Source organism: Ambystoma mexicanum, chromosome 5q (genome assembly GCF_040938575.1).
Source record: "Ambystoma mexicanum isolate Mex_15411 chromosome 5q, UKY_AmexF1_1, whole genome shotgun sequence".
Classification (NCBI taxonomy): domain Eukaryota; kingdom Metazoa; phylum Chordata; class Amphibia; order Caudata; family Ambystomatidae; genus Ambystoma; species Ambystoma mexicanum.
The window spans coordinates 676814972-676841498 of NC_090933.1; the positions used below are offsets into that span (position 1 = coordinate 676814972).

At 44.5% G+C, this 26527-nt stretch overlaps 1 protein-coding gene across 1 annotated transcript in view; it reads right to left on the reverse strand.

Moving 5' to 3' along the window:
• Nucleotides 1-26527, reverse strand: part of MYBL1 (MYB proto-oncogene like 1) — an 898417-nt gene that overhangs the window by 511330 nt on the left and 360560 nt on the right. Inside the window, exon 6 of the mRNA XM_069621133.1 lies at nucleotides 15140-15323. Within this exon, the coding sequence (XP_069477234.1) occupies nucleotides 15140-15323 (184 nt within the window). The remainder of the gene's footprint in view (nucleotides 1-15139; nucleotides 15324-26527) is intronic.

The window sequence follows — 26527 nt, forward strand, 5'->3', positions numbered from 1 at the left end:
AAACCTTTATTGATAATGTTGGGGTTGGAGAAACTTGTATTCTGCCCTATAACTAAGATGGGAGTAGTCTCGACCATCAAATGATAAACAAAATAGTCCTAGTGGAGTCTGTCAAATGAAAATGGCCTATGCTAACAAAACCTAATGCCTGCCCTATCTCTTGTACAAACAAGTGGAAAAAGGAAAGAATGGATACAAAAGGAAAAATCAGTGTTCAAATGATAATGTGGCTGAACCAGCTCTCCTCCAGACATTAGGCCTCACAGGGTAAAGCGTTGCTTGTAGGCAGATGACACACTCTGGCTCAGAATCTAACACAGTACACAGTTCAAAATCGTGGATAGAGGCCCGCCTTGCCTTCCACGTTTAAAGTTCCTTTCTTTGACTTCCAAAACAATGTTTTAACCAAAACATTCACAAAAGGCCCCCTACGCCAGGCTTAGACTATTACAATTTCTCCCAACAATAACTGACTGTACCAATAGTTCATCAAAAAGCAATCTCCACTAACCTGGTCAGAAGAGCAAAACTTAGACGCTAATGAAAACTCTCCTGGGCCACCCTTACCCCTCCAGCAACATAAACTGCTCGAGGGAAAGACAATTTTAAATACACGGTGGGGACAACATTTGACAGGGAATTCTTGAGAAGGCTCTATTTCCCAGCTTTAAGAAAGAAAGGAAACCAGAGGAAACAGAGCGGTAGCTTAGGCTTTGGAGAGGCTGATGAAACACCTGAGGAAAAGTGGGAAGAGGAACCTACCATCCTTCCAGATGTAGCCTTCGCCCAGCAAAATGATCCAGCACTCGCAGAGGCTTCTTACAAAATGAATCTTAAGGGAGAAGGACAAAAAAAGGGGAGCCCCTTTTTATTCCTGAAACTGGGATTACTATATAGAAAGGAAAGCTTCAGGGTAAAAACTCAGTAATACCCAAAACCCCTTGCAAGATCTTGCTAGAGATTGCACATTCTTATTTGACAGGGGGACATTTAGGACAAGCTAAAACCCAAGCTCACATCAGTGGGAAATTCTACTTGCAGGTATCCATGCTGACGTAAAGAACTTCATTCAGACATGTGAAATATGCCAGAAAACCAGCGCACATATTCCCTTACCTGCCCATCTAAACCCTGTCCCGATAAAAGTCCCTTTCTCCCGAATTGAAATGGATATTATTGGACCTTTGGAAACCCCTACACTGGGTAATAAATATGTTCTCTTAATCGATGATTGCGCAACCCGGTCCCAGAAGCTTTCCCCCATGCGGAACAACACAACCCAGCACATTTTAAAACACCTACTATCCTTCTTTTCCAAGGTTGGTTTCCCCAAGGAAATTCTAACGGGTGAGGGATCCAATTTCATGAGAAAACTGAAGTCAAGGAATTACTACACATTACCACCTTAAGAACCTCAGTTTACCACCCCCAAAGGGACGGATTGGTAGAGAGATTTAACAAAAACCTTAAAATGATTTTGAGAACATTGGTAGATGAGGGTGGGAAGCACTGGGATCGCATGAACCCATGGGCCCTATTTGCAGTAAGAAAGACCCCTCAGGCATCGACCGGATTCGCCCCTTTTGAATCACTTTACAGTAGATAACCAAGAGATGCCTTAGACATGTTCCAAGAGACCTAGGAAGAGAGAAAGGAGGCTCCTATTTGCCTCTCACAAACAGCTACCCGATTGCGAGAGCACATGAAACTCGTCCGGAGTCTAGTTCACACTCACATGGAGAAAGCTGAAGCCCAACAGAAGTCTGCCTACATCAAGGTGAATTTAAGATCTTTTTCAGTAGGACAGAAGGTATTAGTCCTCTTACCCACCTCTGTAAATAAACTTGTCTCAAAGTGGCATGGGCCATATGAGGTGCTAGAGCAAACAGAAACCTGTACCTATAAAATAGCCCAACCTGATAGAAAGCAAAAGACCCACCTTTACCACGTAAATCTCCTAAAAGAGTGGAAAGAAAATCCTTCCGCTGCCACCTCCTCGATATTGTCTTGTTTGTACGGGAGGGGATAGACAACTCTGAGCTTATTCCCCAAGAACTATCTACACAGAAACAAGAAGATGTGATCAGTCTCATTATGGCATTCCCCGATGTATTCTGCGAAAAACCAGGGAGAGTACATGGTACCTATCATTATATCAGAACATACAGGGAAATGTGGCCCATTTGAAACCATATAGACTCCCAGAAGCACGAAAACAAATAGTGGTTGAGGAAGTGAAAAAAATGCTGAAGGCAAACAGTATCGAGCCTTCTTCAAGTTCCTTGTCCTTCAATATTGTGTTGGTAACTGGTTTTGCATAGACTTCAGGCAGGTCAACACCATCTCTGGCTTCGATGACTATCCTATGCCACGCATCGATGAGTTAATAGATAAACTTGGAACTGCCACATTCCTATTAACCCTAGATTTAACCAAGGGATATTGGCAGATCCCAGTACATGGACCTGATAAGGAAAAGACAGCTTTCTCAACACCCCTGTGACTATTCCACTTCAGAGTCCTCCCTTTTGGCCTGCATGGGGCCCCAGCCACTTTCCAACGACTTATGGACATGATATAACAGCCATACTCCGATTTCTGTGGGCCCTACATTGACGACATAGTCATTCATAGCAAAACTTGGGAAGACCATCTTTTCCATATTTATACTATTATGACAACCCTCAGAGTAGCCAATCTATCCAAATGTAAGATGGCTCAATAGGCTGTGAAATACCTAGGCTTCTTTGTAGGTAATGGCAGTGTCCAGCAGAAGCAAGGAAAAGCGAAAGCCGTCCTCGATGCCCCCAAGCACAAGACCAAGAGAGACCTCAGGGCATTCCTAGGATTGATTGGTTATTACCGTAGGTTTATCCCAAATTTCTCAGATTGGGGAGCCAAGATAACAGACAAACTAAGGAATGCTGAACCCCCGAAGATTCATTGGACTGATGAGGACAATGCATGTTACAACAACCTAAAACAAACCTTGCGTCAAAACCCAATCCTAAAAGTAATAAACTTTTCAAAAGAATTTGTGTTACAAACTGATGCCTCTCTCACAGGGTTAGGAGCAGTTTTATTGCAAATATATGATGGATAAGAAAACCCAATCCTATTCACTAGCCGTAAACACTTCCCACATGAGAAGAACTACTGGTGTTGGAATTAGAGGCCCTTGCCATCAAATGGGCAATCGTCCATCCTTCTAAAGTACTATATTCTAGGGAGGAAGTTCACACTTGTCACTGATCACTCACCTTTAGTATGGGTAAGTCAACGAAAGGACTCTAACCCTTGAGTCACGCGATGGTTCTTAGACCGGCTACCCTACTGTTTCACTGTGGAACACTGAAAAGGTAAAGAACAGGGTAACGTCGATTTCCTTTCCCGGTTTCCCTGTGAAACACATGCAGCTACATCACATAGGGGAAGGGTATGTGAGAAACCAGGGGGTGTCTCGCCCACTAGCCTCAGGGGAGCTATCTCTCAGGTGGCCAGGGCACTGCCGTCGCCTTCGGATCTAGACTCTGGGGGTGGACCAGTGAGGGAGGATCACCTGGGTGAGGGGTCTTCGGGGAGTGTGGTGAGGCAGCTGATGGTGAGATGAGGTATTCCCCCCTTTTTTGTTCATCTACCTCATCCTATTTTGTAGGATTTTCCGACATTCCAACCCCCTACTCCCCTTTTTCTCACAACCACTGGGCCGAGGAAGAGGGTGACTGAGAACAACCAGGCTAACGCTCTCACATCGTACTGCACATGTCCAGTTAAGCCGGTCAGGCAAAGTCAGGCACTTTACACTAAGTGCATACACCTGATACAAGCTAGCTCTCACACTCTGAGCAAGACGGAACACGAGCACAAGCAGAACTTCCGGGACAAGGCCACACCTACTAGAGCAGAGCAACAGACCAAGGGACGAGAACATCCGACCTGAAAACCCCATGAATTCCCTATTGGAGGTTGTTGCCTCCAACAGACCGCGAAAGACATGTGGAGAAGGCCAGATCCCATAAGTGAAGAGTGCATTGGGTTCCAAGAACGCCAGTGACCCTCCCGGGTGAACGGCAGAGTTGGGGAGGGGAGGCCAAGCCTGTTGTACTAACCTTGACTCATGAATTGAAAATAGCAAAAGAAGAGAGAAGCGCACACAGCAGGTGAGTTGGCAAGCGACCTGAGAGACCAGTGTGTTTTAAAGCGAATGAAGAAGCAACAGTATATCACAAGTGTAGGCTGCACACTGTGGATGAAACGCGAAGAAAGGTAGACCTGTGAATGAACTATGAAGTAAAAAGCAGCTGTGAGATTAGTGATACCAAGTAACAGAGTGGTCTGGCAAAAGGAAGTAGGCCATTCGAAAGTCTCAGTGAAAGGTACATTGTTTGAAGTTATAAAGCAAACAGACAGTGAAAGTAACTGTAAACTTTGTGTTGAAGTGGGCCTGCAGTAGCCTGGTAAAAGTGCCATGCACATTTGAAAGTCTTTGAAAGGGGTCCAAGCCCGATTGAGGAAGACCCGAAGTACAATAAACTTGGGGAAGGGTGCCCCCTTGCAAGTTTGTGTTGAACTGTGACATCAGAGGTCTGAGCCCTGCAGAGGGGGACCTTTGTGAACTGTGTGCTGTAAGGTCTGAGCCCGGCTGAGGGGGGACCTTTGGGAACTTTACGTTGGAAATATAATTTTGGAAAGTCAAGGAAAATACTTTAAAGTGGAAGGCCAGGTGGGCCTCAATCCACGGTTTGGAACTGCATAGTGTGTTAGAAACAGAGCAGAGTATGTCATCCTTCCTAGGGACATCCTTACTCCTGAGGTGTAACATAAGGAGGCGAGCTGGTTCAACTACCTTTATTCTTTTGAACACTAATTTTTCCTTTTGCATACATTTATCCTTTTTACACTTTTTGCATAAGAGATAGGGCATGCATTAGGTTTTGTTAGCATAGGCCCTTTTGATTTGAGGGACGCCACTAGGACTGTTTTGTTTATCGTTTGATGGTCGAGACTACTCCCCTCTTCGTTACAGGGCAATTTAGGAGTTTCTCCGACCCCAACATTTTCATCCTGCAGTGTTTGTGGATCACAGGGGTCATATGCCAAGGAAGCTGTGGGTATCCGGAGTCACCTGCATGGGGGAGGCACGTGCATTAGTCACAGTGTATGATGTGGGTGTTTACAGTATCAGGCCAATGGACAACTTGTGCATGCAAAGGGCCTACTTTTCATAAAATGTGTCGATTCTAAGTCTGTGCATGCAGTGTCATTCGTATCATGCATTGTTTATGCTTCACATGCACCCTGTTCCATTGCAGCATATGTTATGTGAGGTGTATGCTGGTAACATGTGCAGCTGTCATGTCGCAGTGTATTTCCACTGTGCATGTGGCATGCTGGGTTTCTTAAGGGCCCTCCCTGAGCATATGGGTCAGCCGGGACATTATTGCGGGCTGGGCGCACAAGTGTGCATGGCTGTTGTACTGCAGGGTTGTTGTGTGACCATTGCTTTGGTGAGTGCATGTTGTATTGTGGTAACTGTAGTCCTGTTGGTGTTTATAGTTGTTACTGTATGTGTACATCAGCTTCTCCATGCAGGTAAGTCTGGCATGTGCATGCTCCCTGGCCTGTACTGTGACGTTGGTGCAGGAGGTGGTCAAGTACGGATTTTGCATTCGCTTGTCATGCCATGCCATGTGTAGTTATTTGCAACCCCCCTCCCGCCCATTTGGGCATGTGATTCACAGCGCATGTGTGCTGGCTTTTCTATTCACCCACTATCCAGGTCCGTTGTCCTCTGTGCCTCTCCATGCATCCTGGCAATGTGCTGTTCCATAGGACCATGGCATCATGGGTGCATCTAGAGTAGATCTACGGTAGCGGGCACAGCAGTGGGTGATCACATGGAGGTCACATGCACATTCAGGGAGTGGCAGTGCTTGCGGTTACAGTACACTGCTTTGTGGGCCCACCAGTGGAACATGGGTACAGTCGAGGGCAGCAATCACATTTGGCATTTAGACAACGGCATAGAACTGTGCATTCATGGCACTGACCTGTGCTGGGGTGGCAGGCAGTGAGATGTGGTGTTGCACTGTGCCATGCCGTGCAAGGTGCCAATTCCAAAGAATTGTAGGACAGACACTAGCTTCAGCAGATGTTGATCCTGCTCCCACTGTCGTACTGCATTGTCGTACCGCCTCCTCCCCTAAACGCCCGCCCTGGTCTGGTTGTCCCGCCTCTCTACTTCCAGCCGCAGCATGAGCAGCTGCCTATCCCAGCTCACAGTGGCGAGTGGCAGCATGATGTTGGAAACAGTGTTTGGGGTAGTAGTGTGCCTTATGTAGCACTCTGGGGTGGATTGGGATCACCTGTTGCTTAATTTCAGGCACCTGTGTTCATTTAGCTCCAGCTGGAAGCTGAAGGTAACTGCGCCGTGTTTTCGGCGGTATGAGAGCCTGTTTTCGGAGCTAATACCACCGGATATGGACTTATGATGTGGCTGTGTTTGTGCCTCGTGTGGCCGGCTGTAATAGTGCGGCTGATTTTACAGTCAGCGGTATTTGCGCCGGCTCATGATCCGGCGGAGCGATATTGGCTGCACTAATTCAGTTACTGGCACTTTTAAGGTTTACCGCCAGACTTGTGATGAGGCCCTTAGTGGTTGGAGAGCTCATTTTGTTTTTTAGTTCAGTTCCTCAACAGTTTCAGAATCGAAAAAGTCTGTTCCTTAAAATGCCGAAACAAATGATTCGATCGTGGCCGTTTCTCGTGATCGTTGTGGAGTGCATTCAGGTAGTCCGGCGCATCTCTATCCCAACACATATTCCTCTGCTAGTAGTCTCAATCTGGTAAAGCAAAAGCACCATCAAGTCCTGGCCCACTTGCTTGGCCTCCACCAATCCTGACTTAGCCCAAATCTCTTGGTGGAAAGATAACATATGAAGTATGCAATCTTTTGCAATAGGCGCTGGTAGCATCAGCCAAAGACGTACTTGCTGAAGATGTAGGACCAAGGTGGCATACCCATCTTTTACATACAATTCAAGGAGCTCATCCTCCTTGAATAGGAGAGCAATACAAAATGAGGAGCCAGCACCAGAGGAGAATGGTTTGGCATATATTGCGCCTACTGCCACAACAGAGGAGGGTGGAAGCAGATGGTAGACAAATGGTGAAGGATTAGATGGTAACTGGTGGTACCTCTCCCCTCATTTATTAATTTATTGTTGGCAGGGAGCCAGGAGTGAAGTGTCTTCCAAATATTGGAAGCAACAAATAGGATTTGTTGGCGCCACGCCCTGGGGAGAGGGGCGTGAAGGCCCAGGGTCCCTTGAGGGGTCTGACACTGCAGAAGTCTGTTACAACCACTCCCCAAAGCATTTGTGCTGACCTCGGAAACGTCTCCGGTAGGTTGTAGGTCCTCGGTCGGTTGACTGGTAGTCGAGTTCTCCTTTGAACTATCGACCGACCTTGTAGGAAGCTCCGGGAGGCCCCTTGCCCTCAGCTGCAGCATTGGTAGTCGTGACATGTGTCTGAGGCTTGCGCCTGGAACTAGAGCCAGAAGGCCCCTCAAACCCTGGTGCATAAACAGAGCTAGAATGCCACTCAGTGGCTAGCCCAGGAGAGTCCCTGGGCCCCTCGGCATGGTGGTCGGTAGCCTTGACAGCCTCAGGCTTACCACTGGTCCCAGGGTCCCGGTGACCCCTCTCAGCCAGCGACCCTGGGAAGGAATCTCCGGGCTGGGGTGCCTTGGAAAACAAGTGACTTAGCTTCTCGTGCCGGGATGCCCTTGACACAAAGACTTTCAGATGATTTGGCGCTGATGTTTGGAAAATCTCCCTGCAGCCAGACAGTCTATTCTTCAAGGATTGTGGCGCAAGGCAGCTGCACGAGTCCCAGCGGTGATCGGGCCCCCAAGCACGCTAGATAGAGTGCATGCCGGAAAGGAACCATCGCACGATGTGCAGCTCAAGAAGCCTCCTGCGACCGACATGCGCCGGAGGAGGCAAAGCACCAAAGGGAGGTGAAACAATTAGAAAAGAAAACACAAGGAAGCACAAGGAAGCATGCATGGCACTGTAAAAAAAAAAAAAGGCACGCACAAGCTGCCAGGTCCAAACCTAGCCGAGCGGAAAAAGGGACTGAGGTGAGGCGCTGGAGGGCGGGCTCCCAGGTCCGCACCCCCACGCGCTATGCAAAATTTTGCTGCCAAAAGGTTCCGGTACCGTCGCCATGACTGAGGGCGCCTGCAAGAATGGTGCAAAGGGGATGGGACTTACAAGTAGAATTTATGCTGACTAAATATTTCATACCAAAAGAACATAAACAGTTTGACTTAATACCCGAGATGAGACCAATCATGCCTGGGATTGGTTGGGTAACTGAACCAATCACGAAGTTCATAGACACACACTTGAGAGAATTTGTTTGTAAATTGGAGTCATATACTAGGGACACCATGCATATCCTAGATATTGTACGTTCTATTGAATGACAGCAGGATTACTTATTAGTGATTTATGACATAAATGCTTTGTACACCTCCATCAAGCACGACTTGGCAATAGAAACAGGGAGGTTTTGGTTGAGACATAAATTAGCATCACATTACTCTTTTTGTGAGTGCTCACAGAAATGTTGAATTTTACTTTGTCAAATAATAATGTAATCTTTAACTGAATATTATAAGCAAAGTAAAGCAAAGTATGGGCGTTGCCATAGGAGCTAAGTATGCTCCGACTTTAGCAAACCTTTTCATGGGCCAATTTGAGACCATATATGCACTGGCTCCCAGCCAAGACAGAATTGAAAGCCATGGGATAGTGTGGAAAAGATGTATTGACAGCATTTTTGTCATTTGGAATGACAGTGCAGCAATATTGAGTTCACGTGTACTCAAAGTCCTAAAAGAATTTCTTTTTTAGATCTAGAACTCAAGATCATCAACAGTAAGATAGAAAGCAGCACATATCATAAACCAACAGAAGTAAACTCAGTTCTGCATGCCACCAGTGGACACAAATTTAGTGGCGGTATCAAGAACATACCGAAAGGTGAGATACTGAGAGCTAAACTGAATTATAGTAGTGATGAATGATTTAATCAAGAAGATGCCCTCATAACCCACACATTTAGAGAGAGGGGCTACAAGGGGAATCATATTTCAGAGGCTATTAGACAAGGCAGGGAAAGAGAGAGAAACACAATTACACCTAAAATCAAAAATACAACAGGCACAGACCCTTTTAGATTCAACACCCAATTTTCAGCTCACAATTTCAAGTATACAGAATCCTGAATAAACACTGGAACATTTTGAGGCTACATCAAAGAGAAACCTGATCTAGTATTAACCAAGGCCCAAACGATAGGGCATAAAGTTAGCCCGAGCTATATGCACACGCCACTTGGGGCAGCACAGAGTAATTGGCAGACTAAACCTGTAGGCTTCTTTAAATGTGGCTCATGCAGGATGTGTGAATATGCCCTGAATAGAGTTACTATATCAGGACTTATACAAACAGAACCACCAGCATTCAGGGGTTTATGACTTGCAAATCCAAATTTGTGATGTATGTCATTATTTGCCTGTGCAAGAAATTCTCCATAGGAAGTACTAAAAGAGAGCAGAGATGGAGAATGCATGAACATCTATATGCAATAAGAACTCTGAATATTCAATAACCTCTGGCACAGCATTGGCTCAAGGAACACAGTGGAGACGATGTGAAGAACATTCGCTTTGCTGGAATAAGGAGATTTGAGAAGGATCCAAGAAGCGACAATAGAGAATTGAACATGAGAAATAGATTTATTTTTTAACTGAAGGCTATCGAAGATGGTCTTAACAAGGACAATGAACTGAATGTATTTTTGACTTAACCTATTGGAGTGGGTTATGGCATTAATGCAAAATTCTTTTTTTTTTAGCAATATGGATATACTATCTTTGTGTGGATATATTTCCAGCTGAAAGTCACTAATTGAAGCCACGTTTGAGAAATCTGCCAACAGATGCGGTTTAAGAATGGGTTACTATACTGTATCAAAATAGTTCTGATGAATTTGGTGACCCTTGGTGGGGGCGGGCTGCCTGTCGTGGCATGAGCCGGGTGTATTGCGGCAAGCCCGCCCCAGTCACTACGTTATTTCATTCCTTGTCACAGCTAATATGTCCTCGGTCCATAGGCATGACTATCAGTAGAGGCACCCCTGGCACACCATAGGTAATTACACTCACCTGCGTTTCCATGAGTGTCACTACCTCCACCACGACCAGTGTTGTTGGAGTTAAGAGTATACCTTTTTCTTCACTTGTATGCATGTCTCATATGAATACTCTAATACATGAGTATTCATTTATGATTTGTAAGGGAGGCATGGTATCAACACTAAGACAGACACAAGTGACCACAGTTCAAGAGTGTTTATTGAACTTCAACAAGGGTGTTATAAACGCCTATCTGATCCTAAATCTACAGATGGGAGCAAGCTACAACCATAAAATAATAACGATATGTTACGATGTTCAGGCCATTGGCCTCCCTTCTGCACGTTTTCAGCACGGGACAAGGCGGTTCACTCGAGCATAGCACACTCTTTGGCTTCTTCGGCACAAGGATACAGTTCCATAACTAGCATCAGGGCCTTCTGTGCCCAAGTCTCTATTTATCAAAGTCTTTTGATTCAGCTGGCCTGATGCAAATAAACAAACACAAAGTCCTTTCCTCTTACAAGTACTTAATTCAAGTGGTTCACGCTTCACCCTGGATCCCCCTCTTCCGGGCTCAGACCCCCTTATCCAATGTTCAGAAAATATTCTTTCTCGGGTGATTCACGGTACACCCCAGATCTCCCTCAGCTGCGCTCAGCTGGGCTCAGATCCTTCCTCTTACACAATTAGTTTCCTTCAGCCGGGCTCAGATCAATTTCAGTTCGCATTAACTATCGAAGACTTTCGAATGTACGCAGTGTTTAGCTTGACCTGTTGCAGAACCACTTCGATTTCACAATTCATTTTTACATAGTTGGATACCTAACTGAGACCTTTGAATGAGCGCTGAAGTGGCGCCGGACCACTCTATATACGGTATCTATCTTGGCTTCAAAAGTTCAGTCACTACTTTAATGTTCAATTATATTTGCGTCGCTCGTCACATATGCTTCACACACTGTTCTCTTCAGATTTCTTCATACAATCTTGTTGCTTGCGACCTTGGTTCCAACACAGAACGGCCTGCTATTAGTCTCCTGACTCACCGGCTGTGCTGACTTTACTGGTGCTGCTTTGTTGTAGGAGCCAAGGACAGTACCACATCGGCAAACGCTCCTCACCACCTTGGCCATCAACGCAGGAGAGTCTCGGGTACATCCGACAAACAATGCAGGTTTCTTCAGCTTTAATTCCAGTTCTTATGTTTCTTATTCTTGAAGGCTTGTGAAAGTAACAGTTTTCCTCTGAAAAGGTCAAGGGTACTTCCCTCTTTGCAACCCTCTCTGGTCTTGCCATCTTTCTCCTCATTTGAAACTGCCATCTTGGAACTGCTGCTTCCTCGTGTGCTTTGCTCAGAGTTTTCTTTCGTGCTGTGCCTTTTATCTGTGTGGGGAAGGGTGATGGAAGTCAGGTGTGTAATGATCAGTAATTGCCTGGCTCTGCCTGGCCGTTTTATTGGGACATGTCAGGTATACGGCTCGGGTGTTAGTCCGTTTTCTCTCACAGTGAGCTGTCCGTGAGAAAGTGTTTGTGTCGGGAAAGGAGGGGTGGCGGGTGGAGTTTGATTTCCTAAGTATCCGACCTGGTAAGATGGGGAAAAGGTGTTACAGGGAAGGAGATACCGCACCTCACCATCGGGTCTCCACTCCCACTCCAAAAATACCCCTCATCCAGGTGATCCTCCCACACTGGTCTGGCTCCAGGAACTGGATCCAAAAGCGATGGCCGTGTCCTGGCAACCTGGATGATAGATGCCCGGGGACCAGCGTGTGAGACACCTTGAGGTTCCCCGTAGATTGCAGAAGTCGCCAAACTAGTTGAAATCGGTAAACACGTGCAAATTTTCCAGCCACACCAAGAACAAAAAGGAAAAAATTCATTTGTGACACTTATAAATCATGCACATTGGTGTATTTATTCTTAATCCGAAATTAGCGCGATTCGAAAGAATATGTGGGTTTATTCAACGAATATTAGCAAATAATTATGTATCACGAGACACTACATTTGTGATCTATTTAGCTACTTGTATATGGAATTTCAATTTTAGTCCATCGTTTGTTGCCAAAGTCCCTTTCGGCACGTCACAATGCTGAGGTTCCGTTGTCACATTACACACATTGAGCCATTTGCTTGTGTTACTCATTGGATTATAACCCTCGACAGGGAACGGCTTCTCAGTGTTTTAGGTAAGGCTCAACGTTACTGGTATAATAGCACATGTACACACTTTTCACTCATTTGGGGAATGACAGCGTGTAATGATAGGCCCTGTAGTTATGAGGTTATGCCAACACGCCAACAACCACTGACTGTAGGAGCCTCTTATGGGAGGATCCAGAAAGCGCAATTGTCAGGTATGATAAACCGCACTTAAGAGCGTTTACATCTAGAATCAGGAGAAATACCAGTAAAATTGATTTTGAGACCATATATGCGGCACTCCATCCAACAAATACAATACAATTGTGCATCCATCCGACAAAAAAAGGAAATAATCATGCAATTGTAGAAAGCCTCTGGAAATTGCTGACAACTTGAAACTGTACTAGTATTATTAAACTTTAAACCATCTATCTATATCCTCCTGATGAACCAGCATCCTATTTGCTGGTGAAACACGTGCAGAGGACCAGGAAATCAAGGACAATTTTGAACCCAAACTTTGTATTAAGATGAATTACATTGGAAATATACTAAAATAAATCTATAAACCATTTATTACAAAAAACAAGTGACTCTCTCTTTGGATACTAACCCAGTTTAGCGCAACCATAGCTGTTCTTATCTCACCATATATTCTGTATTTATGACTCGCAGGAGAAACAAATGTTTTTGCGTTTTCATGCGCTCCAGTAGATGAAAGTAGCACACGTTTACCGGACCAGCCATCAGGTATCTCAGTTGCACAGTGGTACTTAATAGCAACATGGCAAGGCACCAATAGTTTAAACTCTCTGGTATATTAATAATGTGTTGTATTAACAATGGTGCCAGTAAGCCTACCAGCACCGTTGTTACCGGACCAGCACCTGCCCGCAGACTTTTTTGGAAGCACCGTTATTAACGGTGCTGGTGCTTCCATCCTCCCCATTCCCATTTGAGCTCTATGGGACTCAAATGGGAATGGGGAATACAATTTTTCTGGCGCCTGACCCCCCTGGACTGGCGGGGTTAGGATCCCCCGCTGTTACCAGTAAACCAGGCGCCGAAAAAAATCACAACTCTGGCGGCAGCCTGCTGGTTTTACCGGCACGGTTACCGCCAGAGTTGTAAGGAGGCCCATAGTCTTATAACAGGTCATTTGATTCATTGCAGTAATCTGAATAGGGATCACAAAATATAGGCAACAAGCTATTTAGTGCTTGGATGTGAGTGAATTTTCAGTACAGAAGCATGCTTGAACTGCATATCACAACAAACTCCTTTCAAGTTTGGAGTGTTTTAATATATATGGTATAATATTTAATATTTCAATATACTATATGAGCGCATTGTGTTACTAAAATCAGGTATTTTCTGGGATCTGTGCACTTCTCTAATTCATTCAATATACTACAGAGCAAAGTGCTGGGAGTGTTCCACACTAGGGCCCAACCGTTCTTCCTACTACAATAATCATTTGTTCACATGAGCGAACAACGAGGCATCGCACTTTCACAACAATCTGGCAAGTGGTGAAGCCTTGCTAATGGTTCATTCAGCCGCGGCACAACCACAGTGGCTATCCAGGTAGGGTTACCGGTTCATGACATGATTGATATTAATTTGCACCGTTATTTCAGCAACATGTATTGAAATGTGACTGTAAACAATACTGCATATATGAACATATAATACCTTTGTATCTGCTTGTTCTTTCATTTTTGTTGTTTGTCTTCTTTTTCTCATTTATTTTATCGTGGCAATGGGCATTATTGATCTTACATTGGTGATCTATGTATATGATTTTGTTGTTACGCATTTACATTTCTGGTTATTTATTTTTTAATTATTGCACACTCTTTTGTCATGTTTGTTTACTAACAACACTAGGTCACATATAGAATTCAAAAGAATGGATTAATATCAATGGCATTGTTTTGTATATACCTATAGAGCCCTGAAGAAGAGCTTTAGCTTGAAACAAGTGTTGGCTCAAGGGAAACAAGGAATTCTACAAAGAAAATTAAAATCCCAAGTATTTATTTGTCTGTAGTGTTTGAATACACTATACCTTCTAAATAGGGTTGAGCGCTGAAGGAACCTAGTCTTCCTTTTCTTTTACAAAATTACAATTGTTCACCAACTAAAGCTATTAAAAAGAACGTAATGTAAATGCTTGATTTGCTGGCACCAATGGGAACGCTATGGCACTAGATAATCAAATATGCTGGATAATCAAATGTTGGCTACCCAGGTGGCAGTGAACAGGTAAACCGAGCAGCAAAAAAGGAGAGATAGGAAATCTTCCTGGCCTTCTGCTATACTTAGCGGTACAATATCAACTGAAACCTCAATTATCTGGTATTAAAACACAGTTATCCGACATTTCCTTAATCATAACTGCACTATTACCGGCAATGAGAGGTGCCATCTAACAGATGGCTCTAGTTAAGGGGGTGCTGGATAGCAAAAATTGTACTGTACACTAAAGAACTAAAAACAATGTTTAAACATTTAGAGACTTTGTGAACATTAGTCCCATTGATTTGTTATTAATAGGCGGCAATCACCTAGTGAGCAATAACAGGAAAATCTTAGCTGCGATATCACAGTGGTAGGAACACATTCCTGATGAATGACAAGATCGATAAAGACATAGATAGTTGCACATAAAATGCCTCAAGAGCTCCACAGAAAATGCTGAATCCTTAAAAAAGGAACCAGATAATGACATAGAACACTGCCACACAGCACAGACATGCAGAGAAATGGAAAATAAATTACATGCGTCTGAACTGGAATGTAAAATTGCTTATGGGATGGCAAATGCTCAACAGTAGCACAACCCTTGTGTGGAAGTTTGGTAGCTACTGATCGGTCAGACTTGGGTGCATCTTGTAAGTAGCCTTCCTGCTCCACTTTCCGACGCATTGTGGAATTCCAATGGTTTTTGATAGAGTTATCTGTCCTGCAACGAAGAAAAGAATCAGATTAAAATGGGCTTCACATCATTTAATTTTCTTAGAATGTTCTGGATTAAATATTACTCAATGTCAAAACTGGAGCCAAGCATTTTGCTGATCTCTCTATATTCAGAAGCTCAAAGTGTTGCTTAAAGAAACATATTCCATGTTTTTCTGAGAGAACTGTAGTTTACAAATAAACAATGCCCTGTGACCAAGTCCATCTATCAGTGTCCCCGCTACCTTTGAACTTTCTCTAGTCTACATAGTCTCCCTTGTACGCAGTTCAAAATATTAAAATGTAAATCATATATATCAGTCATCTATGTAAAAAAAAGGATAGGCAGCATTATCCCACCCTTCTTTACATAAATGACTGTCATATATATGATAACATGTATACCACATAGAGTCAAGTGATTATTGGTGTCAGACCATCTCTTGTGGCGTCAAACAATCAATCAGAGCCTCTGGGATGTTTTAGTGCCCAGAACCTTCTTTCTTGGCTCTATGCCTTTCTTGACAGGTGCCTACCTCGTCAGGGTCTTGCAGTGGTCCGTCTGGCCTATGCTTCCAGGTTCTACCACTCAGTAACCTTGCATTGCCCAATAGGGCCAGAAACTAGATGCTCCAACCACAGATAGACCCATGGGTAGGTAAGCCTTTCCCCTTTCTCTTTGGCCTTAAACAGGGCTGAAGTAGCAATCACCTCAGCAGCTCCTTGCCGTAGGCTTATGATGGGGCCTGGATCTACGCTCCTTCATTAACTTAGGGAACCCTCCTTCTCCCAGGCCTTAACAACTCTTTACTGCTCATTGCTTCCACCTTCAGTTTGATCCCATTCCCTACTCCTGCTACTCTCTGCCTCCTTCCATCAGTTGTCTACCTGCCTTTTCCTCTCAATCTTTCCCTCTCTTCACAAGTTCCTTTCCCTTTATTTCCTATCCAAACTCTGCATCTCTTATCTATATGGCTGTTCCTCCCATTGCTCCAGATGGTCCTTGTTAACCTCCTTTCCTTCATCATCTATCATTATCTTCTGTTCCTCTACCTTTCTTCCATCCTCTCTTGGTAGGTCTTTTACTTCTGTGTCCTCTTCTTCCTCAAGCCCTAGCTTTTTCACCTCCTCTGCCCCTCTCCATGTACGTGCTAAAGACTCCTCCTAGCTCCTTAGATGTTTTATCACATACTCTCCTTCCCCTTAATCTTTCATCACCTTATCTCTTCCTTTTTCTTAGATGTTTGAGATCTTCCTCCACTTTTCCTCCCTCACTTCACTCCAACGTGTCCCTCCTCTCTGTCTGCTTGCCTTTCTCTATCTGCTCAAACTATTCCCTAACCTCACACCTCCCTCTCGGTTGGCTCTCCAGCTATAGAGAGTGTGAGTGTGTGTGTATATTTGGGTAGAAGATCCACAGCAGCTGTGCACTAATAATCAGAGCACACTACATTTCCCCCATGTAAGCCTTGCACCTACAAATGTTGTCTGCCATCTTAGAGCTGAAAGTGTCTTCTCTCTGGTAACCTGATTTCACAATGGCCTTTAAGGGGTACTCTGCTGCTCAATTGTTATCTTGGGGTGATCTATTAACTTTTCTGAAGGACCATAGGTTCCCCTCTGTCTAGGAGGGACTGGCTCATGCAGACTAGCACATACCAGGTTCGGGAATTCACTTTTGCTGGCTTCAACAACTGGTAATCGTTCATGGAGCCCTCGAAGATGGACTTGCAAGCAGAACTCCCCAGGTCCTACTAGTTTTCCCGCTCTGCTTGCACCTCATATCATATGGATCATGGTAGAAATCTAGGGGATCTACGAGGGCCATAACACGCAAGTCTAGGCATGAGGTGGCTATCCATGGGAGTCCCCCGTTTACCACTCCTGAGGCCAGCATCTTGGAGTGGGTGGCAGTCCCCAGCATCCAGTCTCCCATACCCCAACCCACTGACTTCCAAATATGGCCACCTTACAGACAGAACCCTAGCAAAGACACATCAGGAACAGGTGGGGCTAGTGATAGATTCCTGTTCTGAACAACCCTAGTGTTATTTTCAGTTCATCTGGAACTTCCTTTGAATTTTCTAATTTGCCTACCGACCTCAGTCCTCATTTTCTGATGAATCAAAGAAGGCACACACACCCCATGATAGTAGACAGATCACTGACACTGGCAGCCTAGAGGATGTCAGTACACACTGGAGAGACCCTGCCCTTTAGGTCAAAACTGTCACCCTCAACATTGATAGCTGGGCCCCATCGAACTCTAAGTGCTGTGAAGCCGCTTGGTCAGTCGTGCTTGCTGATGTGTGGAACGAGACTTACATCCCGTTTCAGCTCTCTCACAGAGGACAGGAAGGCTTAAAGAAAGGTGAACCCTTATCGATCAGCAATCTCAGCAAGCCAGGCGAGGATGGATTCACTTTGCCTGCAGAATCATCCTCTAATTTGCTGCATGCATCAGGGCGTTTGCATTGCTACCCCACCTCCGGCTCACTACAGAGTGGTATGGGACGTTAATCATTCAGTTACAGTTTTGGCCCAACAATCAGGATCTTTTCACAATGGCATTTCCCTGCAAAAGGGATCATTCTGCTTTGTCTTTTGCCATGCGAAATGGTATTTGACGTAAGAGTGTTTGAGCTGGGAGGCAAGGTCTACTCTCGGGAGTGCTTGTCTTCTGCATATAAAGACACTCTCACATTGGGTGTCCTGGACTCTAGCACAAGCTGGTATCGATGTGCCTTGTTTTGGGGCGTATTCTATCAGAGAAGCCATGTCATGCAGAAGCTTTAAAAGTAGGCATGCAGTTAGAATAAGTCACGACGATGGAGGATTGGTCGGATCAAAAACATCAGCAGCATTATCCCACCCTTCTTTACATAAAGGTCTGTTATATGATAACATGTATATCATATCCAGTCAAGTGGTTATTGGTGTCTTAAAAGATTATCGATGAACGTTGAGCAATAAGTCAAAGCTGAAGCAGTTGCAAAGCTGCTGACTTTTTACGTTTGACTCCCTATTTATTCAGACAGTGTCTTTGGTTGTTGCAGGGACAGAAGCTACGTCAGCACAGAGTAGTGGGAAGGCAAGTAGTTCCCAGCATGCAACGCCCCACCCAGTGGCAGTTTGGATAGGTTTGTGATTATCCTAGTGATTGTTCTGGTAGATTGAGTGTGTCCCGTTGCTTCAACGTGTACATCGAAGAAAGAGGACAAGGCAGAAGATGTGAAGGAAGGTTAAGGATAGAGGGGGCACTGAATGAACGGACTGGGCCAGAGGACTTGCTTTGTTTGTAAACTAGAGTTTTCAAGGAGAAAACTCTGAAAATGTAGTTTCTTTGATGGTTTGTTAGTTATTTTATATCATTAAACAAATGCAGTTTGAGCTTCTGAATTAAGAAAAAGTAGAATACTGCTTACTGCTGTGTCTTTAACTAAATCAAGCCTTCACTGTAAATTATTCTGGAACTTCTTGATTAAGTTCTACAGTATTCAAATGTTTCCTGTATTTAACTGTGTGACCGAACACGTTTAATGGACACGACTACAAATCTTACATAGCGATCTGGAATTGATATCTGCTATAAATTGAACACAGGCAAATATATTGTTCGGAATTGGTTAATGTATTACTTTATGGGCTTGTGATGCCAAGAATAAGGAAACATTTAGAAAATAATCATCTTTCAGACCTCGTTGTTTATACTCTACAAGAATAAGTTACTTCCCTCTGTAGGTCTAGTTCAACAGTACTGGTGTATTTTCTTAAAATATATTTACATAGTGTTAAACATTCCCACCTCCCAGGGCAGGAAACCATGGAACTTAATAATATCAGTTAATCTTCTTCCTATTTGTTGATGAACTGTACTTAAGGGTACATGTGCATCTAGACCACCACTAACCAATCAATGATGACTGCCTATGTTCCGAACCCACAGTTTGTCTTTCATATTCTTTAAACACATTAAAACTACAACATAACTACAACCATAGCCTCTGTGGGTAGGACGGAGGCAGTATGTGTATCTATAGAAACACACCAATACTAGAGAATTACACTCACGTACGTACCTGATTCTTCTCCATTATTGGGTATTTCAAAGCTTCACATACTTCTAAGTATAGATTAATAAGCAGTACTGGAAGCAATATAAGCATGAATATCACATTAGCACATTATTGTAAACGCTGCAGTGTAATATTCCTTCCCTGTTGTGATGAATCGCAGAATTCTGTCACTTCCTCCCCCAGGGGGAGCCTTTGCTTGTGAGGCTAGGGAGGTGAGCCTGCTACGCAACGCCCTCCTTAGGTATAGAGGCAAGCGGGACCTCAACGGAAGAGACTGCCCCTTTGGAGACAAGGACTCCTGTTCCTATGAATAACTCCCTAAACCTAAGATCACTACACCCTCTTCAACAAGAATCTATGAAGAACAAGTTAAAGTTTGTTATTGTCAACAAAGTGTACCATTAATGTCCATGAGAGAAAACTTAAAAGAAACTGGGACTAAGACGATTATGCGAGCCATATTGAGTGAGAGTCCAAATGGAAAGAAGGACTTTATGAGATACCAGCGAAACCCAATGACAATGTAATAAACTGGGAAGGCGGGGCCCTGGAAGGAGAGAGAGAGAGAGACCGTGAGTATACAATCAAATGGCAGCTGAGGAAGCCCAGGAAGTGTGACATCCGATGGAATGAGGAGAGATCAGAGAAAAGCCCAAAGCAAGACTTTTGGAAAGGGAGAACGCTCGGAAAGTGGAAGCAAAGAGAGAGCGTAACGACTGGGAGAAGTTAAGGAGGCAAGTCGCCAACGCACAACGTTGGCAAGAGGAAGACAAAGAGAACACTAAAGCGGAGAGAGGACACACCTAGAGACGTCCTGATCCCGAATGGAGGAAGAGTGGTGGCATGATCGCAGGAGAGAAGCAATGGACTGATGGGTCCATAAACAACGCAGACACCAGGGTATAAGAGTAGACGGAGAAGAAGCCAATGAAAGAGTGACGAAGCAACAGTCTCGTACGTTGCTGAAAAGGCCAGAAGTCGTTCTGAGATGAAGAAAAGCAGGTCCCTGTCCACATAGGACCCCGGGACGTTACCCCTATAAAACTCAGGTAACAGGGACAAGGGGAGACCCGAGAGGGGGCCAGAAGAGAGATGATCATTACTGGAACGCTCATAACTCTTTGCAATCCAAAGGAAGTATTGGAAATACAGAGAGTAATAATCATTACTGGTCCGCTTATACTTGTCCCAGTCAAAGGGGAGCATGGAAACTACCAAGAGTGATAACTATTGCTGGAACATTCACATTTGTCCCCGTAGGGGCAAGGTAATAAAAGAAAGTGAGAAAGAATATTGGGAATTTAGAACCTGTGGTAATCAGAATGAGAGATGCATAATAAAAGACGAAGAAATTTTCTGAAAGTAAAGAGAAAGGTGTTGAAATAGTCTCTGACAGAAAAGAGGCAATATCAAAGGAAGAAGAACAAAAGAGAAAGAAGTGAAGACAAGTAAAGGAACATATTGTCCTGGAAGAACCCAGTATCTAAACTTTATAGCCTAATGAGAGTGTTGGCTAACAGATATTTTCGAATTCCATTTTTGAACTAAACCTGGGGAAACCCCTCTAACAGGAGAAATTAGTAATTCCCCTGTACCTTAGTTCTTATAATAGTGGTAGGGTCAGAGTAGACTAGTTTTGGACAGTAGGCGGAATCTGATTGAAGACTTGCACCGACAACTGACAAGCATCTTAGTTTTTTAAGTAGGCAACACCCATAGATTAGGGATAGTTAGGCCTTTGCACCTTTTTAAAAATAAAACTACACTAAAATGGTACATCAGATTCCATGTCCTTCTTCTGACCCGCCACACTATCTGGAGGGTATGAAGCCTCTAATCAAAACAAGTTTTAAGCAGTACCACGGCAACCTGTGTATTTTTACAGGTTCTGATGTGGTACCAGCATAAGGTGCTAGTCCATCTAAAGTTGACTGTGCTTGTATAGTTGTTGAATAACAAAAAACAAATTCTCAGATGTATATGCGCCAACTGGGCAATTCATCCCACGGTAATATGGGGATGCAATCTTACACTTAAAATACAAGGGAAGTAATATCCCACACACTTATGTTCGAGAGCAAATCCTCTTTATTCACAAAGAGGATACACAAGACAAAAACAGCCAAGTTTTGAAAAAGACCCAAGCACGGTCGAAACACATCTCAACATATGGGCAATGAATACATTAAGAATAAAGAACATTGGTCACAGACTGTAGAGGTTGTAGCACAACAATGAGATAACTGGTGTGCAGAAACTCTCGCAGCCAGAGATCCCTGTGGGCCCTTGCGGATAAGACCCAGAAACCAATACAGTATAAGCCTCACAACAAGTCACGGTACGAAGCAAAAGGCCCTCAGGTACAGTGCAACCGATACAAGCCCTGACAGAGACAGAAGTTCCTTCAGACCGAGATCCGGTGACAGACTCGAAGGGTCCCTTTGTGGGTGGGTATATGTAACTGCCTTCAGAGGCTTTGGGGAGGACCCCAGTAGTGAGGTGGCTAGCCGATTGATTCTCGGAATGGAAGTCAACAAGTCAACTCCCAGGAAGGCATCCCCTGGTTGGGATGCCGAGGAGAAAAGAGGCTTTCTCACCTTCTTGGAACTCACAAAGCTTCTGGTGTGATTCAGAGGACTCGCCTTGAAGATATCAGCGTGCCACCTGGTGCTTCAGTGACTTCTGAGATAGTGTGTCACAGAGCGCAACTGTGTTCCAGCGGCAAAGAGGCCCCAAATATTCTTGACATACAACTTGGAGATCTGCTGCTGAGAATGATCTGCGACACCCTGCACACTTAAGAAAACCTGGTCAACCCGGCATACACGGGGATTGAGCCGACGTGAGAAGGGAAAAATAAATACCACGGGGAAGCAGCAAATGCAAAATAGAGAAAAGGAATTGTTGAGCGTCCGACCCGTCTGACCTACAGAAAGGGACCAAGGGTACAGAACGTGTGGGGCAGGGTCGAGTTTGTGTCCATGCCAAGCGTGTTCATGCTGCCTACACGTGCAAATTCTTAAAGCAGAGGCGTGCATTGGTGTGCATGGGCTCCAGTCTCATTCCTGCTCCATGGGAAATCCCATAAGTATGGAGGAACGAAGAGCGGACATAGGAGCACTAGAGGACTGGACCAGTCACCTTTAGGCCCAACAGCTTTTGGGAATTGGTTAATGTATTGCAGAGGCACACTGGGAAATGTTCACAGTACCCAGTAGCCCAGTCCAGCCCTGGTTGGTGCACTTTTGCGCTCACCTTGTCCCCATCCACCCCCACCCCTCCAGTATCAATGGCATTTCACACCTATGACTGTGCGCTCCCAAGGTGGCTGGGTGGGTGTGACCGCTCAAGTTGGCAAACACCTTCAGCCTTTGGGAATCCTTAAGGGAACATGTCAATCAAGTACTTGACTTCCCTTATCTGGTTGTAGGTCATCTGGTCGAAAACAAAAGGATCGAATGCCTTTTGATCGACAGTCAAATGGTCGAAAAAAGGGTCGATTTTTTTAAAATTATTTTTATTTATTTATTTTTGTATGGGGTGTTCCCCCCAACCCCCTGTTTTCTTTATTACATTTTTTTTTTACCAACCCAAACTAAAAAATATATATAAATAACTAAATAAATTCGACCCTTTTTTTTCGACCATTTGATTGTCGATCAAATGGTCATTCGATCAAATGTTTTCGACCATTTGACTGGACAGCTCCTTATCTGTCTAATAACACAGAGTGGGCAAATCACTTATTCTTCAAAGCCATAGGATTTGTACACTCCACTATTACAACCTCTTCGCCCTATTTGAGTTAAATCTGAGCAGCCTTCTGTTTACTTTTTATCATTGTGTAACCAACATTCAGGTTATCCTAAGCATGGACTGTGCCATCAGTCCTGTCGGGTCCTCCTGCGACAAGCAACTCTTGCAGCTTGGCAGGTCCTTAAGTCCAGACAGCACCTGTCCTGCAGACGCCCCCCCAGGGTCCTTTCTCACATGATTTTAACAGGTTGCAGGGTCTGTCTCAGGAAGCCGGTTTGGAGGCACACCTTGCTTATCGTTTTAGAAGCCACTTCATAGAAAAGTGGCACTTATACGTCTAATTGGGTGATCACAGCAGTTACCAGTTTGGGTTCTGAGGCAGTAGTCCCAAAATTACCAAATTATACCCAAGCAAAACCTCTCTAAGTAATTAAAAAGGAGACCCTCTACTGAGAAAAAAACATGGGTCAAATACCCTGTTCTATGGAATTTCTTCAACTCAGGAGGGTCTACAACCACGCTGTAGCTCAGTAGAAGGGCTTCCACACTCATTTTCAATTTTGTAAAACTTGGGGTTTCACCCTAAGTAACCAAAGGTAATCCAGACATGGACCCCTTGCTCACTGCGCCTTAAGAGAGGCCCAGCTTCACCTCACTGAGGAGGCCCAACAAGGTTGAAACACGTGTCTGGGGTTGCTGATGGTACTCTTGTTCAGAGGAGAATTGCCTAGCATTTCGGTGCTGGACTGCCCTTGTGGTTGGGACAAAGACGGAAATACAAATGGATATTTATCCTCTGTAAAGGGTGCAGTGAGCTAAAATGTGGTTGCAGACCCTCCGGAGTAGGAGAAATTCCACAGAACAGGGTTTTTAACCCATATTCGTTTTCAGTAGAGGGGCTCCTTTTCAATTTTCTAAGACATGATCTTGCACACAAACTGGGATAGTTGAAATGTTGCTATCTAGATGGATAGTTACAGTGACAATGGGTATACACTTTGTATGGCCACTAAACTGTCCAATGACCAACAGGGAAACATTAACTAGGTCTTCTGTGATGAGCAAAGTCTGGTCTATAACAGTAATCCTCCCTTCAGTGTTGCTCAAATAAGACCTCTACCCATTAATAAGGCACATCTTAAAGGAATAGTGCGCTCAAAAATGTTATTGTCCCGATCGTTCGGGCAAGTCGTTATTAGCATACTGTGATCGATTATAAACATTTTTCCTATGCATCTTACCTTAGTTTCCCTCACTTTTAAACATGCGAAAACAATGTGTTGGGAGCAGCCATCTTGTGCTAATATTATCCGTGGATCGATCGCCCTAAGTTCAAGTGTGCTTGCGGCAAAAAATCAAAACTCCCGCCCACGAAGCTGACATTATTAGACGCGGTTGGCCCTTTCCACAGCGCCAATGCACGTCTCGTTTCAAAGTACTCTGTCCGTAAGTTATTGACATGTCTCCATGGAAATGGCAGGATGCTGCTTTCCTCAAGAAGTACAAATCTGATCAGGCAACACTCTAGTTTCTTAGTCAACAGTTTCACTGTATTTAGTTTAGATCACCTGTGGCTCATTTCTGCTCGGTTGAGCTATTTTACTAGTACAAAGCCCCTGCGAACCTTTACTTACAGTAGCAGAACCGATTTCACTTGTTACTTGCGTTTTGGTAAAATCTTTGTTGTACAATGTCAAAAATACAGCCCTACCAGTAAGAGCCCGAGTATTCAGAGGAGGAACTAATGGAAAGAGAAGGCTGCCAAAAGGATGGGGAATCAGACAATAGTTTGCAAGATCAATCACCCGTGCATGAGCAGCAGCCGAATCGCATGGGAGACGTTTCAACGTGGTGTACATGCAATCGTTGCAAGGTCATGCCAACCGAGGCGGGGAACTGCTGCTGCTGAGAAAACTCTGGATGCTCGGCCTACATAGCCGAAGAAGACACACCACTGCTTTGCGTTACCGAGCTGCATGACTTCAGGGCAGCCTGCCTCACACAAAGTCCGTGTTGAGGATTATGATGGTGCTTATGCACGAACTTCGCTGAACAGTTCGGCTGTGCAGTCCAAGTAACGAGTAAGTATACTCTAGATCTGATGTAATTTTTACTACCGAGGCCATTTGAATTTCATGTTTTTCTCCTTCTTTCTCTGAATTGTGATCCATCTCTCTGTAGAAATGCAGATCTACCTTCCACAGTGCCTTGCACAGCAAGTCCACGCACACCATCGCCTCCCCCTGTCAGCTTTGTGCGAGCATTGTTCTTACGAAAGTCCTGCCATGCCGTTGTTACAATTCTGTAGTATCATTACCGAAAGAATGTGCTCTGCGGAGAGCGTGAGACCGTAATAAAACATATCCCAAGTGTACATTCATCTCGACTAAACTGCTGTGCCCTCTCAACCCCAACCCTTCCAGTCCAGGGTCCCACCAGCCCCGACCCCCCAGTTGCTTTCATGCTGATACTCATCTGACCCCCTTCCAATGACCATTCCAGAACACCCACCACAGCCCTAATGCCGTGCATCTGTATATTCTCCCAAAAGCAACACACGTCCACCTATATCACTAGGATCCAAGCAAGGCAGATGGTAGATCAAACCTCTGTGGTGGTGTTATAATTCCTTCTTTTAGCATATAGTGGGGACTTGTGCTGTAAGGGTTCCTGCCTTCATTTTTCTATGGGCAACTATGCCATTGAATTTCGGATGCACTTTTTGAAGTTGGCTGCTACACTTATCAGATTCATTCAATTTAAATATGTACGTTTCTCTTTCTCAGGCTGGTGGCCTATCGTTCGTTTACATGGTGGCTCTATGGGAGGCTTGGATACCGCAATCGACAAGTAATACCCGCCTGTGTCGTTTGAGCCATTCGCCACAAATTCCCCTGTGACAGCGGACAGTGTGGGGGATTTCCTCATACTGTACTTCAACCTCAAGTATACCATTTATAGTTCGTTGGTGCAATCAACATCACCCAATTAAATAAAATACAACTGAGTAAATAAGGATATTTTTTAAGTTTTTCAGTGAGTCAAGAAGACGGGTAATCGTCTATGAGTGTCATGCTAGAATGGTTGTTGCCCAGGTGACTGAACGAATATAGGCACTAGAAATAATTTGCAAAGTGGTCACATATTACGCAGTTTGATCTAGCTCCACCCTTTTCCTATGATATAATGTGAAAATTAAATACAAAATAGGCAGAGTGCAGAGGCACACTGGGAAATGTTCACAGTACCCAGTAGCCCAGTCCAGCCCTGGTTGGTGCACTTTTGCGCTCACCTTGTCCCCATCCACCCCCACCCCTCCAGTATCAATGGCATTTCGCACCTATGACTGTGCGCTCCCAAGGTGGCTGGGTGGGTGTGA